At 39.5% G+C, this 19,404-nt stretch overlaps 1 protein-coding gene across 11 annotated transcripts in view; it reads left to right on the top strand.

The window, feature by feature from the left end:
* The first annotated feature begins 13,779 nt into the window (after positions 1-13,779).
* LRMDA (leucine rich melanocyte differentiation associated) overlaps positions 13,780-19,404 on the top strand; it is a 613,212-nt gene continuing 607,587 nt past the window's right edge. For 8 of the 11 annotated variants that reach the window (XM_058421526.1, XM_058421530.1, XM_058421528.1 and 5 more), the window contains exons 1-2: positions 13,780-14,085; positions 18,382-18,482. In XM_058421526.1, coding sequence (XP_058277509.1) covers positions 13,954-14,085; positions 18,382-18,482 — 233 coding nt within the window. In that variant the 5' untranslated portion in view covers positions 13,780-13,953. Of the gene's footprint in view, positions 14,086-14,287; positions 14,397-18,381; positions 18,483-19,404 lie in introns of those variants that run through there. The other 3 variants (XM_058421535.1, XM_058421531.1, XM_058421533.1) reach the window with 1 other exon arrangement.

Here is a 19,404-nt window from a genome sequence, read left to right as displayed (position 1 = left end):
TTAACCAATGACTAAACAAAACTATGATGTTGTAGGGACACCCAGCTATGAAATGAGACCTGAGAAGATCTGTCTTGCTGGGAGTAGCCCAGGCCAGTGCAGAGGAAAAGTTTCTCAGTAGCACACAAGAAGAGGTGACTTGGTGGCACCTTGGCATGGCTGCTTCTGACCATGGAGATGAGTATCTTGAAGGAAAAGCCCTGAAAGTTACCTACTAAAAAGATAAGGGTGTCAGTACTGCCCTTATATCATTACAGAAGGCCTATGTATGCTTCCTTTTGGAATATAATGAAATACTCCAGGAAAAAAAGGAAATACCTTAACAGCTACAGATTTTTTCAGTTACCTGTCCTCAGTGTGGGCACTAGAATATCAAAAGAGCTGTTGCACTGGGTGGATGAGAAGCTGCATGGCCTCAGGAACCTCTGGCTGATACAGACTGTAGCAGCTGTGCAGGGATGGAAAACTGGCGTTCCAGACTTTTTATTCCAGGCTGATTTTCCCTCTTGAACAAGCTGGGGCTGCCAGACACCACAGCATTATGGCTGTCCTCTAGGTGTCCTCTAACAGGTCTTTGGCATGCTGGGAGCTGTCACTAACTGACACATTGGGTCAGATTGCTTTTACAGAGCACACCTGAGAGGTCGTGTTAGACATGAAGCATTGATTAAGTGGTTACAAGATATGCACAGTACTAGAATGGCCCGTGGCTGGAGGTGGTAAGGAACTGTTGTGGAGCCAGATTGGAAATGAGCCCATTCCACATAAACAGGACTTGGAGCTGAGGTTTATTCTCTTACATGGAAGAAATACAAGGGCATTATAGATGTACTCTTCATTATCCGTCTCAGAATGTCAACCTTAGTGACTCTCAAATAAAAGAGCATTAAGATGCAAGGCTGGGAATAGAAAAAATGAAGTGCCAGAATAGAGGTTGCCTCTGCACTCTTGGTTCTGTTGCTTTCTTCATGGATGTGATGACAGTCTTGAGGATAGAATATGAAGATTAAATTATATCACCCCTGTATCATCCCTGCCTCATTTAGTGCAAAGTCTGCAAGACAGGATGCCAAGAGATCAGGATTTGTCACTGACCCCTTTGAGAGGTATGGTAGCAGCACAATATAGCAGAGTAGCTCTTTTTTTCCCCTTTCTTTCTTTCTTTTTTTTTTTTTTAAACTCACAGAAGTCTGATAAAAAATGAGAAACCTGAAGTTGTTTCCATACCAAGTTAGAGGACTAAAAGCAATAAAAGATTATAAGTTAAGGTATTAATAAGAAAGCACTTTTAAACCAGTAAATTATGAGTACTAGATATTAGTACTAAAAGCATACAGAAAAGTTATGCAGTTATGCTTGCTAAATAAGGGATACATTTAGGATGTGCACCTGCAAAAACACTCGTTTGCCATTTTGTAATCAGTGACAAATTACAGAACCTCAGCAGCAGGGTAAACAGGAGGACCTTTATTTTGCGCCATCATAAAATTGAAATAAAAATATTTTCTAGTGGCATTAGACTGGCAAATTTGATAAAATTAATATGATATGCATCAATAGGATTATGTTAATTGGATACATTGATTTTTGTTGTTAAAACAAGCATAAAGTAGCCAGGACTTACTTTAAGTAAGTCAGCTGAAAAAACCTCTCCAAATGGTAGAAAGTGGAAGTTCTGCTCAGTGTGAGATAGTTAGCCTGGCATTAGGAGTGGGGAGAGTTTAGTGTGGGCTGTACTTCTGGGCCACTGTTTTTACTTTGATCTACAGGACCACATCTTGTGTAGAAATCTCTTGATAATACGTATTCACCTCTCTTCAAGAATTTGTAAAGCAATAGTTTGTTTCACAAGAAAAGACAGAAGTCCTGTTAGAGCCCAAACTTTTGTCCATTGCCTTTTTTTTTTTTTTTTTTTTTTTTTTTTAATACTTTCCATTCTGCAAGAAGGAAAATACTTTCATTTTTATTTACACATGGAGAAAGTGATTATCATTGGTGGGTTCTATCCCCACCCCTGAGTGGTAGTAGCAAGACAACCAACCTTTCAAGCTATCCTTAGTGTAACTAACTGTAAAATTGGGATATTAATGCTTAATTGAGATGAGTATAGTAGGGCTTAATTGATTAATATATGTAAAATGTCACAAAATTTGCAGGTGAATGATATTTTAGAAGGGTTAGATAAGACTTTCCTTATATTTTAACATAACCAGTATAAATAGCAGCAAGAACTGATCACTATGAACAATTTTTACAAATACATTTACTTATCTTTCCACTGAAAGACAAATTAATATACTTTACAGTGAATACATTTTGAAGTGGTAAATGTAGAAGAGGATTAACATGCATTTCCTTCACTAGAAGGAAAAGATGAATGCTAATAAATTTCCTTGTAGATAACAATTTGAAAATATTATTTTCAATATGTCAGTTTATGGGCCAGTATGATAATATATATATATATTCATTATATATAAGTGGTCATTAAGCTTAAAATAGAATCTAAAATCAGTGGACTTGTCAAGACTTCTTTTTTGCTCACTTACCTGTTTAGCTGATGAAGGCTTTGGCCTTAGCTTTTCTGCTTAAACAGAATGATGTTAAATGTTAATATAAAACAGATACCCTCAAACTTTCCAGGTAACAAACGATTTTTAGACCTTTGGTTACCTTAAAATTAGAACTTTTTTCTCTTTGTGACAGTATGGACAGTCCTGAAGCTTCAGTAACATATCTATTATTTCATAAGGAAAACTTAACAGTAGGGAAGAACTGTATTTAACATGTTGCTATGCTTTTATAAGAATTAAAATAAGCAGAAATACTTATCATGCTGCTGCCCCTTTGAGATTATTTCACCAGCTCTTTTTTTCCACATTGTGAAGAGCTTAATTTTTTTTTTCCCCAATTCATTTTCCTTTTTAGTCAGACCCGTATTTACTGTAAGATCAAAAAAAGAGGAGAAAAGTATCCAAGTTAGCTATTAGGTCCAAGGAGACTGGGATTTTCCACAGGAAGCTCCACATGCTGTATCCAGGCTGCTGTGTCTGAAGTGAGCGTCAAACTGCATTTTGAGATTACAAGGCTTCAGTACCATGTCTGGGATGCCAGGCGACTGTGTAACACATCCTCAAGAAAAGAAAAAGAAGTTTTAATTACTAAAAATCTTAGTGAAAGATCAATAAATATTTTAATAGGAGGTTAATGAATTGACATAAGGTTAAACAAGACAATGGACACTGCTTATAACCACACAACTGCTACTGCATAACCTCGTCTTTGACAGATGGTTCTCAGACTGTAAAATTTTGCAGGTTCTCTTACTTACTGCATAGCATTGCTTTGAAAAGTATTTACAAACACAACCTTCTTATAAAGTACAGCCCAATGGTCGTTTCTTTCGTGTTTCAGTAGGGAAGTCTAAGTCAACTGACAAATTCAGAAAAAATGCTAGAAACTTGGCTGGCTAATCTGAATATTTCCTTTTATTGTGAGAATTAACTGTGCATATTTCTCAAGAGTTTTGGGCTGAGAATAAAGTAATTTCTGTTGGTTACTGCTACTTCTCTATGAACTCAATTTGTGAAACTGTATTTTATCCCACTGCCCTGTTGTCCTGATCCATAATGATGTATGTTATGACAGGCCCCTTATTGCTCGGTTCTGTCACATAAATCTAATTATTCCAATTAAAATCAACAAAGTTGTTGTTGTGGTAGGCTTTCTTTTTCCTCCTCAGAGAGAAAAAAAAAAAAATTTGCAAAAGTTTTATGAATAATAATACTTTAAGCTTCCCAAACCTTTTTTCTATGTCTTGATATGAAGTATTTTTTAATAATGTTGGGACTAAGTCTTAAAACCAGAGTATCATCTGTGACTAGGTCTTGTAGCTTTCACTTTTTATTACAGAATTCACCCCGCCTTGTCTTACCAAGGTTCAGAATCTTCCGCATGTGACCCAAATGTAGCACAGTGGTCTAACTCACGCAGATTCACCAGTATAATCATTACTAGATAGAAATGCAAATACATAACCCCGTAGTGTTTTTTGGTTTTGGCAAATCAATGGTATTAAAATGTGCTACACTGTCAGCTTTGAAATGGAAATCTTATACCATCATGGTTTAACTCATGCCATCTCCATTTTGATCCAGAGAAAAATCCTGGGAGACTTTGAAGTGATTTGACTTTTGATGTCCATTCAATCATTGCCTTCTTTTGTAAATATGTCCACTGGTACCCGTTTCGGTTTTGATTTTGTAATGCGGACATTTCTCTGCTTGAACCTAAATAGTTTGTTCCTAATTAGTCATATTTGTTTTCCAACACCATCAGCTGACAGTAGCTGTACTCATCTGAGTGGGATTCCAGCAAGAAACACAAGCATGGAGAGCTTTATATTATATTGTTACCAGTCTTCTACTGTATTGTTATCAGTCCACTTTCATCTTTACTTGAGAGGAACATTTAGTAAACTGAAGCTCTGAACCATTCTCTTGTGATTGTGGAAAAGGTCCCCAGTATGATGGGCAAATATCAGCATGTTTTTGGATACTCTTGTATGTATGGAGACAAAGTTGGATTCTGAAATTGAGACAAGAATTTCCTTAAGTTTAGCACTGGTGTGTCTCTAGTAATCTCTGCAGTATAAACAGGAAATCTCTTCGGTTTTAGTCTGCTATTCCTTTTGTGTTTCTCACCAAGTGAAGGCATATAAAAAGATTTTTGTTTGTTTGTTATTTGTACAGATGGTATGGAGAAAAAAACGTAACATACAACTTATGGAAGACCACTCTGTTCTCATGAATGATGCATTACTTTGGCTCAGTTACTTTCTTTTTACTTTCCCACTAGGATAGTGAGAAGGGTCTAGAAACAGGTTTTTGTAAAAAAGGAGTGGAATACTATTGGCAAAGTTGTAATGAATCTAATCTCAGTATCACAGGACTGCTTGACTCATAAGTTGGACTTTTTTCCTGCATTTCCTGTTCACGGTAATGTCATATTCTTGATAAAGTTTGTGCAGAAAATACCTTACCCTGCACTGGGCTCCTTTGTTCTTGTCTTGGGTTATGTAACAAAAAAAAGTGTATTCTATTTCATCTACTGAAAGCTGTTGTGGAGATGTTTTCCCCTATCTATTGTAACTCCAGGGAGGAGGGAGGAGGATGCCTCCTGATAATGGCCCAGCCATTAAAACCAGGTGGGGCAGTGTTTCTTACCTCTTTCACCACGCCCCACCCTCCAGGGAGACATTTTCTGATAATGGGCCATTGGGGCCCACCGATGACAGGACACATTCCATCATCCCATTGCGAGATGCTCCACGTAGTGGGTGAGGAGCCAACTCTTCCTAGCTAGATAAAAATTGGGACTGAAGGACACAAGGTATCCGGTTTTTCCACTGGATTCCCGGAGGAGGACTGGACCCATCTCGCTACAACGGGATTTTCTACAGGACCATGTCTAATCCACAGAACCACATCTGCTACTCCAGGAGGATTTATTTGGACTGCTTCCAACACTGTGAGCAACAGGCTTCCAGGTAGTATTCCTGACTCTGTCAGGGTTTTCCAGAGTTGTTTTTTTTTTTTTTTTTGCTTGCTTGTTGTTTTTGGTGGGGTGTTTGTTTGTTTGTTTGTTTGGGTTTTTTAATTTTTTATTTTTTTATTTTTAGTACTACTACATTTGTACTTTCATTTTTTCAATATTCCTAATAAAGAACTGTTACTCCTATTCCCACATCTTTGCCTGAAATCCCATAATTGCAAAATGATAATAATTTGGAGGGAAGGGGGTTTACTTTCCCCATTCCAAGAGAGGTTCTAGCTTTCCCTGGCGGAAGACTGTCTTTCAAAACCAAGACAGTTCTTGCACTTTCTTACTCATGATATTTTAGTTTTTGAAGAACTAAAAATTGTGTGACTGAATTGTGATAGATGCAAGAGAACCTAGGACAAAAATATCTCGTAGGACCAGCAGGTACTATAGAATCTACAATCTATAATTAGTCACTCTTTCTGCTTCATCTTACTTAGGAAAGGTGATTATGCATGTTATTGAATTTGAAGGATTTCTCAGTTAGTATATTTTCTTATGCAAGGAGAGTAGAATAAAGGACTAAAACACTAAAGTCACCATTCAGGAAGAGTGAAATTAAACTAAACCACCTTGCTTTCCCATGCACTCTCTCACATTTTCAAGACACGTAAAACCTGTTTCTTGTAGTTTTCATGTTTATGTATATCTCTCTATATTAATAGACAATATATTGCTTGTGGGGACCTCCGGAGCTTTCAGCTCTTTCCTCCTGCATCATGTGTGTGCATGTTCTTTTCCTAGTGATGTCTCCAGATGCAGAATTAATGCTAGATGTGCTATATTTATCCCTCATCACCCAGAAGGATGGGTGGATGAAAGCAATGAGTGAGTAATGGGAAAAGTTGCTGTTTAACAATCTGCAGAGGTCGGTGGCTTTTGTTTGCGCTGCGTTCTTTCTTAACCATCCAGATTGTTAGCAACGTCCATACATTTCTGTGGGAATCTTTGGTACCTAAAAGGTATAACGAAAACCAGACACTGCTTTGGAACTGAACAACAGGGACCAAAAACATTTGCTACTTAAAATACAGAAGTTATTCCATATTCAAGTGTTGGAGGTTGACTACTAATTGGACTCTATTTCTGCTTACTACTCTTCTCAGCAGAGTATCATGCATCTGTTATCTCTGTGGAAGGCTGTGGTTCTCCCCTTCGCTGGTATAACCTGCTCAAAGATGTAAGATTGAAAAATGGGGCTGTGAGAAGCAGGGAAGGAACCTGTTTGTTAATGTCAGGTATTCCCATACCTTGGCTTGAACTCCTTTCTGATCATACAGTTTTCTGTTGGGGTAAAGACACATCTTTAGGGGCGTAGGCTCTTAGGGGCACAGGGCCCTCTCCGGAGTGTATTTTCAATAGTATATACCTATTTATAGATAGGTCTCTCTTATTATGCAGTGCTGTTTGCAAAACAAGATGGAGAATGTGTATTCTTGGATTAATCAGGTGCATATAGTTCTTTCTGAGAAAATCAAAACTAAACAAAACCCCAAGAAAACAAATAAACAAAAATACTCTCTGTCCCGTCCCCCCCCTCCCCACCCCCCCGAAAAAAAAAAAAAGCCTACAAACTCCCCTCAAAACCCCAAAACATAGCTGGCTAGTCTGGTCATTTAGTTCTACAGTGAGCTGCCGAGACAGCTGGAACAAGAGAGAGCAGCTCAACAAAAGCTGCTCTGGCCTCTGCACCCACTTCCTTTGTTTTTGACCTTTGTATTCAAGCACTTCCTGCAATAATTTTGTTTTGTCTTTGATACCGGCACAATGTGACAGAGAGTCGCTGCCCCAGACATTGTGACAGAGATCTGTAACAAGAAAATTCCTCAGTGAACCTCAAATCTGTTATTTAGAATAGAATTGCAATGTTGTATGGCCTCAAATTGGACTCTATCCTAGCTTTAGTACCCTTTTTCCCCCGAGTTCTGATTGTTGCGTTCTTATGAGCAAGCATAAATGCCCAGGGATGTACTGTTGCTTCAGTACTGCAATTTACTTCCCCACGATTGTGCAGCCAGCCAGCCTGAAATTCACCTATACATAATGGATTGTAGGGAAGTATAGCACTTCAAATCTCTTATGAGTCAGTCATCTTAGGCTTAGAAAAAAATAATCTCTATGTATTTGTGCAACCTATAATTATAGGAGATGTGGTAGCAAAAGCTTCCATACCAAGCTTACTGAATTCTTTCAAATAATAAAAAAATATCTTATGATCTTATTATTGTTCTGTGCTTCCATGACTAGCAACAGGACTTTGAAACCTGGCAGAAGGAAAAGCCTGGCTTTATGGAAAAAACAAAAACAAACCAACAACAATATAGTGCATAGATTATAAGGGACTGAAAAACAAAATTTCTCGTCTTTGGTTTGTGCTATATATTTAGTTTTGACAAGTCCAAATCTTGCAATAATCTGCAAAGCTCGTGGATGCCCCATGTCAGCATCTTTCTTCTGTGCTGTACTCTAGATGGGACAAACAGAGAATCATAATCACCCTTTAGCTTGGAATAAGTATTTTGCTGCAAGTATTGCCTAGTTGGAGGAAAGAATTTATGGGTTTTGCCCATCTTTTTACTGGAAATATTTTTTGTTATGTAATACCTACACCAAATAAGACAAAGCAAGACAGAGTATTGTGTACAGTTAGGGTATCAGACCTGGGTCTTGGGAGGGGCAGCTTCAGTTCCCCAGATGACTACAGATAATAAATATAAGTTTTTGTACACATAAAGTATCCATTCTATGCCCAGGTGGGTTTTTTTTTTTTTTTTTTTTTTTAGGATAATGATAAGAAGTTTTTTTTATATTTTCCTGGCATAGAGTGTGAATAAGTGCATTAAAAATGCTAGAAGTTCTGGTAATACAGTGCATTGAGGAACTTGGTGATATTTTACCTGGTTGAGGTAATTTACTTACCTCTGTCCAATCTATAGTCTAAAGGAAGCAGAATTCTGTCTATTATAAAACCCAACTAACCAAACACCAAAATCCACCAAAAGATAACTCTGTACCACAACATATCTTATGAGACAGCAGAAAATTAATTGTTGCTATGTTTTAGTTGTTGAGCATGTAACTTATTAAATATCACTCTAGCCTAATAGCCATAGTGATATATGTAATGTAACATTAGGGATTTTTGATTGCATTTGGTTCATACCATGGTCAACAAAACTGTCATTACCTTTATTGGAAGCAAGATGAGATTACTGAGCAAAAATTTTATCAAAGGGTTTGTTTTTTCCCCCCTGTCATCAAAGCTTTTATGTTGTTCGGTTTTTTGAAAACTCAGCTTATAGAAGAATGCATTTTGAAGTATATACATAAAATTTCCTTAAAAGAATGCTAACAATGTTACAAACCGAAGCTTTTTAAAGACATCAGAAGATGCTGGAACTTCAGGGTGCCTTTGCAATAAAACAGTGAGTGAGCTTATGGGCTGCATTAATTCACAATGACCACATAGCCTTGCTCTGCTCATACCACACTTCTGCCATATAATAGGAAAACAATAACCAAATATATCCCAGAGATGGTTTTAGACATAATTCTGTTTTTCTTGGGGACACTGGAGGAATGAAAGAGCCAAAATACAAGAAGTAGGAAATAGATTAGACACTCTGCTTTTGTATTGGGGGAAAGGATAAAATTCAAAAACTCTAGATGAATGTAGAAGTATTAACCGCCCCATCTTTTTCATATGAGTTTCCACAAGAATGGAAAAATGTAAATCAAGGCCATTAGTTAACAGAAAGAAAGCAATCCCAGAGTTGTTACATGAGCCTACAGTAGTATGTATGAGATAAATTTGTCCAGAAAAACAGTTCGTAAAAATTGGTTATCCTGCAGAGTTTCAAACACTCCAGCATGGGTATACTTCTGGAAAGAAACCTAACACTTCAATGTCACTCAGATGTTCTTATCTTTAAGTTTCATAGCACTATATCACACTGTCATACTAATACTGTTCAAGAGAAGGTGTACCAGTGTATTGAATGCATGTGCATAACTTGCTTTTCAGATCCCTCTAACCTGTTTATCAAGGGCTGTTAAATATCCTTGTAAGTGGCAGTATGAGAAATAGTTTGTAGATAGGAGAGAGGAAACCTAATTTGCAGCAGTTCAGCTTAGGAATGGCAAATGACATCATCATTACTGTATTTCTTTCTGTAGGACTGAAGTACACACTTTATTGTACTTTATCTTCTTTTTGTCAGGGTTTTTTTTCCTGCTTGTTTCACAGCAGGGAGTGCTAGTGATGCTGTTTCCTGGGAGACATCTGAAGTTATTAGTTTGGACATTAAACACCCTATTTAACTCTTTGTGATTAGAAGCAGGTGTAAGCGAAGCTACATATGAATAAAATGCTCCTCTGGCGATACAGAGAAAAATGTCTATACTACAGTCAATCTTATTCAGCTATAAATAGATTCAATTTGTATTCACATCATATCGCTGTGGATACTTATTAACAAATATTTTGAGACAATATTTTCACTTTTAGCATCAAGACAATAAGTTTTATGGATAAACTGTGAACCACATTTTCTGAAGGTCAAGTTGAAAAAAAAATCTGTTTACTTAGCTGAGATTTTTTTTTTTTGTCTGAAACCATTTGCTTCAGAAAACTCTGTTCAAACACACTATTTGGTCAGGAGAAATTATATAAAATACATATGTGTTTGCTTTTTTTTTAAAGTAGACAATAATTTATTTTACCTACTCTGAAATATAGGATAATTGTATTTGCGTACATGGAGGCATACATGCATAGTGTGCTGCAAGCTGGAAAACAGACCATTTTGATTAACTCAAATATTCTTATAACTTTCAGTTAATGAAACAGTCAGGATTGCTATTATTTCCTCTTATAAATGTTCAGTGTTCATTTAAGATGGGGAAATGCTTGTATACAAAGGCTTTATATGAAATGACATAATTCATTTGGTGCTATGCCATATTTACTGGTATGTATTAGCTAATTATTTAATCAGTTGGTCAATGAGATTTCCTAATTGTAACTGAGTATACATTTTAAGCAACTGACTCCTGAAGTGACACAAAGGTCTGCTATTATATGAAGAACTTATAAATAAGTGGCAGATCTGATGGGTACCTACCATGGTTCCAACACATTGCTTCCCTGCAGCTGGTTTCCAGGTATTATTTTGAACATATAATGCTCTTTATTCAAAGAACAGGTCAGCATATGTCTGTGTATAAAAGATATACTGAGCATATTGAGTATAACTCAACCCCCGCCCCCCCCCATTTTTAAAAAATCCATTTTGGTTTTGTCTGCATGTGACTCACATATCAAGCGGTTTTGGCAATACTGTGTTAAAAATCTTAGGAAGTCTTATTGAATGGCCCATACAGAAGTGCCACCTTCTGCATCTAATTGCAGTGAAACTGATTATTTAAATAAACAAGTGATTTATATATATATTTTTTTCATATAAATACACTGTAAAAAAGACATTTCAAAGGTCAGCTATGGCAAACTGTCATGTAAACGATTTTAACCTCTCCAAAGAATCCTCACAAAACTATCAGCTTCTGAGAAACCACTGAAAAATATATTCTGTAAGTAAAAACTTAGTCCTTTGAAGCTTTACTCATATAGGCAGCTCTATCAAAGCTAAATAAAACCTTCAGATGATGCAGGTTGCATGGGGCCAGGACTCAAGGTGGTCATGTCTTGAGATGCTCAGAAGTACAAAAACATATGCTAAGGTGAAAAACAGCCTAAACCCAGAGACTGCCTCACGTTCATCTAGAATCTGTGCTGTAAGGTGACACTGATGATCAGCTGCCTCAAAAGCTGGAGAAGCCCTCCAGTATTTACATGGCACTGTGATGGATTTTAGCTTCATAACAACATGGGGCACAAACTAAGAGCAAATTGACTCATAAGGATGAAAAACAAACTTCACCAATCATCCTGTAGGGAACTGGCAGCAGAAATAGGATTTTTGAGATATAAGTTTTCAAAGTCTAGGGACGCACCACAGTAAGACAGTCACCTCTCTTCCCCCTTCCTCTGTTCCAGGGAGTTTTGTTCTTCCCTTCCTGTACAGTGTAATGGTCCCATTTTGTCACTGTGGTTGGTAGCACTCCCTCTTTGTTATACACCACAGGACTTGGATCTATTATTTATCCGTGGCAGATAACAATCTAGGCCGCGTCTGTACAAGAAAACATTGAACTGGTTTCAAAAGAATGAGTGTAAGCCTGATGCACTTGAAACATTTTGCCACCTCTTTAAGTTGTTTTTGTAATTTAGAAAATTCAGCTCAACTGATTGAAGAGATGATAAAGTCAATTTAAGTCACCCAGTTAGGGAGCTGCACCTGCAACTTTTCCCTCCAGACAAGGTCTTGCCTAGTAAGTAGGAGGATCAATGGCAGGTTAATGCAACCGGCAATGTAAGAAGCTGAAGAAAAACCCCAAACTTGCTATTATTTGTGTGGGCTATTTTGTAAACTGTTTAGGCAGGGATTTTTTTCTTCATAGAGATCTCTAAAGTGACAGCTAACACTCTACTAAAATGAATCCTAATAATGTAGATAATGATGTGCTAAACTGTTTTCAATATAGTTATTCCAATTTTACATGAGTGTAGTGTTGAACTGAATTTACTCCATTAAGACAAATACAGCTAACTGTAGCAGTGGGCCACTTGAACCTTGAGCTGTATGTGTTCATTCTGGTGGGAACCACATGACTGTAGCTAAAAGAGAGATAAAAAGAAGTAGATACAGAAAGAGGAGAATGTATTGCTTTGTTTAAATTTACAGTTCACATAGCACTTGTTTTTCTTGGCATATGTTATTTACTGTATAATCTAACAGATAAATAAAGGCCTTGATGGTTTGAAGCATGCTGAGTGATGATCTGAACCAGCAAGTATGCCTGGATGGAAAACTCTTACTTAGAGAAACAGAACTTTTATTCATCAGTGTAGGATCAGCTTATTTGCTATGGCTGAAGGGTTGGATTCTTCTGTCTTACATGATACAGGAAAAGTAGATCACGCAAAGCACTGGAGTGTTTTATTCATTGGCTGTATTTTGATTTTTATGCATGTTGGTCCATTGACATTTCTAACACAATACATTAAAACAACAGAGAGGAAAAACATTTTTTCCTCAGCTATTTGCTCTGTGTTTCCTGTTCAGCAGTCACTGAAGAAGGAGAGATGGCTATAGAGAAGGTGTAGTGCCACAGCTGTACCAAGAATTTATTCTGTTGATACTAAGAGGTAGAGCAGCAAGTACAGTATTGGTTTCTGCTGTGTTGCTGAATAAACTCAAGAAAGTGGTTTGCAGTGAGGAATACATGTCCTCCTGAAACTTATTTCCTCTCACAGCATGTGCCTCTGCTTTCAGCAAGAGTGAGTTATGCTATATTAGCAATAAAGGGGAAAAACGAGCCAGATTTTTAAAGGTGCTTAGGCAGCTGAAGAAGTAGGTAGATGAGTAATAGGATTTAGGATCCCAGCTTGGGAAACTTTTAAAAGTCTCATATAAAATTCTTACAGAAAACCTGCAGCTCCTCTAGTCTGCCTAAACAGTGATAACCTGCCATTATTTTAATTAGTAAATTCTTGTGTCCTGGAAAGGCTCGTTTGACAGGGTTTTCTGATAATTCCAAAGGTATATCTGGTTTCCACACAAATTACCATATATTCTTGAGACAAAAAAACAGACAACCAAACAACCAAAAAAAAAAAAAAAAAAAAACAAAAAACCCACAAAAACCTATGAGAATGTGGACCTCTCCTGGAGATAGCACGTTCTTGGTTTTTCTTCAAAGGCAAGTTATATTTTATGCCACAAATTAATGAGCTGCTTAGTAGGTGGAAAACCAGTACAGATAATGTGCCAAGTCATCTAGTGCCTTATGGGAACTGAAATCCGAGGCCGAGCCCTCTGTCAGTGTCGCAGAGGGGCTGTTCGCATCACTTGTGCCCACGGCCCATTCCAGCACCATTACAGCCCAGCACACGGTGCTGCCCCGGGACCGGGAAGGGCAGAGAAGCCGGGGAGGGGTCCGGAGCACGAATCTTATGAGGAACAGCTGAGGGAGCTGGGATTGTTTAGCCCGGAGATTGGAGTAAAGGTGGGGGCAGCTTAAAGGAGGGTTTGGAAAGGTAGAGGTCGGTCGCTTCTCTCAGGTAGCTGGTGACAGGACGTACCTCAAGCTGGGCCAGGGGAGATTTAGTTTGGATATTAGGAAGAATTTCTTCAGAGAAAGGGATTAAACATAGGAATGGGCCGCCCAGGGAGGCGGTGGAGTCACCGTCCCGAAAGGCGTTAAGGAACCACCGAACATGGTGGCATTTTCATGCCATGGTCTAATTGGCGTGGTGGTGTTCGGTCCCAGGCTGGACTGGATGGTTCTAAGAAGTCTTTTCCCACCGAGCTGATTCTGGGAGGGGCGGCAGTCGCTGCGTGCCGCTTGGGACTCGCGTTCCAGGTAGGATGTCGCAGCGGGGCCCGCGGCGGGCGCCGGACAGGTGTGCCCGTGCCCTGGACACGGAGCGCTCGGGCCGCGCCAGGCCCGGGCCGCCTGACGCCGTTCCCCGCGCGGTGCCGCCGCGGCCCTGGCTGCGCGCTCGGCCCGGCCGCAGGAGGCGGCGGGAGCTCCGCGCTGCCGCCGCCCCCGGCCCGGCCGCGCTTCCGCCCGCGTCAGCTGACTCTGCCAGGCAGCGGCTCGGCCCCGAGCCCGCGGAACCTCCGGCGCGGCCACCCCGTAGCATGGCAGGGGTCGTGGTGAGCGGAGCACAGGTAAGTGTCCGCGGCCCGCGAGGCCGGCCGGCCGCGGCCCCACCTGCCGCGGGCAGCTCGCCCCGGCCGCGCCGTCCCCGGCGCCGGGAGCGGCTGCCCCAACTCCGCGCCGGCTGTCGCCGCTCTCCCTGCCGGTGCCGGTGCCGCTCCCGGTCGGTGGCGGCGGACGCGCACGGGGTCGGCTTCAGTTTCCAGCCGCACCGCGCCACGGGACGCCGCGCAGGTATCGGCTCCGTCGCCGCCGCTCTGTCCCGAGGCTGCGCGAAGGGAAGGGGCTGAGGAGCCGCCCCCGTCAGCGCCGGGCGGCCTCGGGGGTGCGCTCCCGTCGCCGGCGGATAACGGAGCGGCGGGCCGGGCAGGGCTGCGCTGCCGGCTGCCGCTGCCGTGCGGTGGGCGCGCCCCCGAGGCCGTGGCCTGGCGGCGGCGCGCTCCCGGCGGGACGTGCTCCGGCTCGGGACCGCGCTTGCTCTGACAGGCTGGGGAGACCGCGGAAAGCGGCTGAAGGAGTGAAATCTACTAAGTGTTGTTCCTCCTGAAACTTCCCATGTAGGTTTCGTTTTGGTTAAAGAGAAGTTAGGAAATAGAACACATCCTGCTGACTTCTGCACAGCGCCTTGTGTGGCTACTAAAAAAAACCCTCAAAAAACTGGCTAAAAGTTGATGACACTACTGATGAACCTGTGGCTAAAATTAGAACTTTTTTTTTTTTTCACCCCTTAGGAGAAGGAAGCTTGTCCTGTTTTTGAAAATGGTTTGCCATTAAACCCGGGTGCTGCCTGTCTAGTTGCTTCTTTAATTTGGTCACTTTCTGTGTGGAATTCATGTAAATTCGTGTGTGATATGAAGGTAATTAATTGGCTAATTTTGCAGCTGCTGCGGGAAGCAGTTCATGTGGTCTCTGTGGTGCACTCTGGCACTGAGTGACACGCTGCCTTCTTCCCTTGAGCATGCCTTGAGCCCCTTGATTTGGCTATGTGCCCACCATACAATCTTCTAACAGCATAGAGTAAAATGTAATGCTCAGCTGACTGGAAATATTCTCCAGATATAATTCCCTTCAGTGGGAGAGAATATGCAGTATAGAGAGTTCGTACGTGACCTTTTTGGTGACATTCTTTAATAAAGATGTTATTCTATGGGTTGTTAAGATTACAGTATCATTGGAGAATGATCACAGAGACTAAATTGTAATAAACTCTGAAACTAAAGCGGAAGAGAGGTGCAACTGCTATTGAGAGTTAACTTACGTTTTTAGTATTTTGTAACAACATATCTTTTTTCCTGAATTGCATGCAGTGTGTTGAAGAGTCTGCAAGGATATCTCAGGCCTCCATAGCCTGTCTGATGCCGGCCTTTGTGGGAAACTGAACGTTTTGGTGGGGTATTGACTAGGGCACCAGTAATGACTGGCTGTGACCAACCTGTACTATATCTGAGTTGGAGATTCAGGCCACGGAGACCTCTACATCCAGTTCTTAATCCTGTGTGATGTTCTATGACTGGTATACAAAAATCTAAGAAATCTGATGTGCCTTGCAGCCAAAGAGCTGGAGTCTTGGGAGAAGTATGCTTGCTCTCATCTCTCAGAGGAAATGTACTTGGAAGTCATTTTGGACTTGGATAGTCCAAATGACTTGGATAGTCATTTTGAGGGTATTTGAAATGGAAGCAAAAGGAAGAATACTGAATTTTGTACATTTCATGTTTCCTGAGTAAATGATTTTGAACTAAAACAATGAAAATGAAGAAATATTCTTGTTTCTTCTGTCTACTGACATCTTATATTAGCATCGTACTATGAGTGTGCTGAAGTGGACTCTGGAAGTAAAATGCCTTTACAAGGCCTCAGCATTGAAAGGTCACGGTAACAATATGTCATCTGCAAAATATGCCTGTGAAGAATCTGTTTGTACCAGTTGTGTAAATATATTTGCATACTATAACTGTTCAAAGGCTGAAGCTTTGCAACATTATATGTATTTTGTCCCCTGTGTGCTCTAAACCACATTTGTATGAATCTTTTTCTTTAATTTCTGTTCTCGTGGGTTGGGCTTTTATGGCCAGGTAAGTTTCTGAAGCAGTGTGTAGCAGGCCAGAGTCTCCTGCTCCTTCTCAGCTGCCCCTTCCTGGGTGAGAGGCAAAGTGAGGGTCTGTGCTCTTGCTGTGTTTGTAGCTCCTCAAGACAGTCCTTCCTCCCAGTGTTAATAAACATAATATTTTAGTAATTTCTGTTTCAACATGTTAGATTGAACCAAATGCTTAATCCTAAGTGTTATTAACCTGTTAATGTGATGTCTTTGAAAGGGTTTCCAGGCATTAATTTAAAGAAATCTACTATTCAGTGAAGAATGACACAATTCCTTTATGCATACCTTTGTATGCATTTTGTAAAATGCATTGTGTTAGTCTTCGATGTAAACTGGAGGAAAACAGCATATTTAATTCAATAAATTCCGCAAAACGTTTTCTCTTATATCCAAATTATTACGATGCCAGCTACCCCAAACCAGTTAATTTCTGTTTTCTTGTATTTGCTCTGGTTCTGGTAGCAGAATATATTGCAAGATCAGGTCTGATTTAGCAAGGGGAAGAAGTTGTTAAACTGAACTTCAGCTACCTGTTTTCTGCTCATAAAAATTATTTCACTGTTGTCAGCTTTATCTGTTGAAGTTATTGAACAAAATGAATTAAATGGAATGCCATATAGTATTATCAGATGCACTAATTTCTAAAGCGTAGGAGATCTGGATGACTTGCAGAAGCACATACTGTCAATCTGCTCTGCAGAGGAGTCTCTGTTTTAACAGAAGGTTAAATACTATCAAAACAAAGTTTGATGGATTTTTTATTTTTTTTTTTTTTTGGCATATTTTTCATCCAACATGTTTTTTGACTAGTGGAATATGTTATTGAAATTGACTTTATAATTAAACATGTGGATAATAACAGTGTTGTATAGATAGCGGTCTAACGTGGTGCTTAACTTGGTAGTTGGCCATTAAGGGAAACTAAGATACCTCCAGCACAAGATCTGAAGTGTCAGTATTTGAACACTGAAAGGGTGAGCCAATATAGATGTGTAGAATTCTTGACAATAGTTTTGAGGAGGTTTATGGGGTTTCTTTGAAGAAATCCATGCAATGACTTTTGAAACAGTACAGTAGAAATAATAGAAGGAGTTTAGCTGCTTTACTTTTTGTGTTCTTCTGGAAATATTATCACTCTCTTCATCCTGACTAAAAACAGACAGGATCTGAGTAGACTGGTTTTTGTTCTGCCACTGATTCTTCCTGTGTTTGCTAAAGATTGGTTAGATGGGCTGGTATGAAAAAGAGAAAAGACATTTACACGTACTTGATGGGTAATGAGAAGTGTGATCTGCTCATAGGTGGTGAAGCCAGGAATCTTTAAGACTTCCATGACTGTCTGAAAAGAAGCTGAACGCTTCGTTTGTCAGGTCGTGGGCAGCCCTCTTGCTCTGTCCATAGTGTGTTACTGGGAGTAATCATCTTCTCAAGGAATACTTAGGAAGGTGGATTGACTGTACACTGCTTAGGTATTTCTGCACCAAAATTTGCCTTTGTTCGTTGTATATGAAGGGCCAAACTGGAAGATCCTTTGGATGGCTTCTGATCCTTCAAACAAATTTCTTCTAGAGCATGTCGGAATGGTAATGTGAAGTAGCATTAGATCAAAGTATTAACAGTGAAATAGAAGAAATGTGGTACATTTATTCAAAGTATTTTTACCCGTAAGGAGACAAAACATACACAAAGACTATAGAGCTAATAAATATTAAGTTGATAGTATGACTAGGAAAATGAGTTTGTATGGTAGATTTTATAGCTGTAAAACCTTTTTGTAGTTTAAAGCTGTAATGCCAATTCACTGTATTGTACATGTTATCATTTTATCAATGGGTCAGAATCTGGACAGGGACCTAAATTTACTCATGAAATATTTTCTTGTTGCTTCTATTTCTCAGGTGTCCTACATCAGTCAGGACTGTGAAGAAATTCCAGAATTCCTAGGAAGAAAATATGGACATATGGCAAAAAGGCTAGATCTTAGCTTCAACTTGTTAAGGTATGTGGCAGTATATAGATTTTCAAGTGCAGTGTGGAATTCCAACTCCTAAAACAGACTTTTTTTTTTTTTTCTTTTCTTCAAAGTAGAAATATGTATGTTAGGTACATTTAATTGTTATCAAGTGGATGATACTGTTTTATAGGTAATGTTTGTCTCCTTTTCTCCCACACTTGGAGCACAAATAACCAGGTGAGTCTGGAAAAATATTATATATTAACATAAGTCATGCCCATTGAGAAAATTATGATTTGTTCTCTATTTAAATTGGAAAACAAGTGTTGTTACCTGAAGAGGTGAAGAATGGGATCAAAAGTTTTCCTTAACCAAAAAACGGGTAAGCGTGTGCTTCTCTCCCACTTAAAAATTTTTTATTTATGGATTTCTGGTTATTACTATAAATGCTTTATAATGCTCTTTTCCCAGATGATGTGTTTTGTTCTATGATTTTATTTTTGTGCATTTGTGTAGTTAAGTGCTAAAGATAAGTGCAGTTAGAATTTGTAATTCCTTCTAAGTATTTTAATATATGGATTTGATTTAGGATTCTGTAGTATTCCTGTTAGCTACTACAGCATCCCATTTCATTTAATCCTTATAAGAGAGCCTGCTGAGGTTTAGCAGAGTATATTTCAGGTTGAAATATGTGGGTAAGTACAGAGAAAGAATTTGAGTGCAATTGTATGCTTAATTAAAAAATAGGTCTGTGGAGGTAGGGTTGGACTCAACTCATTCACTTTCCTTTTATTTATTTGGGGGTAAGCTCACAGTATGCTTGTGAGGAGTAATACAAAAGGTTGTGTGCTGCTGCCTTGTTTTCCTGGAAGAAACTACCATTGATTTTACCTTACTTAACACTCATAAATGTTCTTTTGAGCCTCTGTCAACTCTGAAAGACTGAATCCTACATGTAAGAGATAGC

The sequence above is a fragment of the Hirundo rustica genome, chromosome 8, assembly GCF_015227805.2.
Source record: "Hirundo rustica isolate bHirRus1 chromosome 8, bHirRus1.pri.v3, whole genome shotgun sequence".
Classification (NCBI taxonomy): domain Eukaryota; kingdom Metazoa; phylum Chordata; class Aves; order Passeriformes; family Hirundinidae; genus Hirundo; species Hirundo rustica.
Note: the sequence above shows the minus strand (reverse complement) of the source record. Positions and strands in the feature narration are given on the sequence as shown.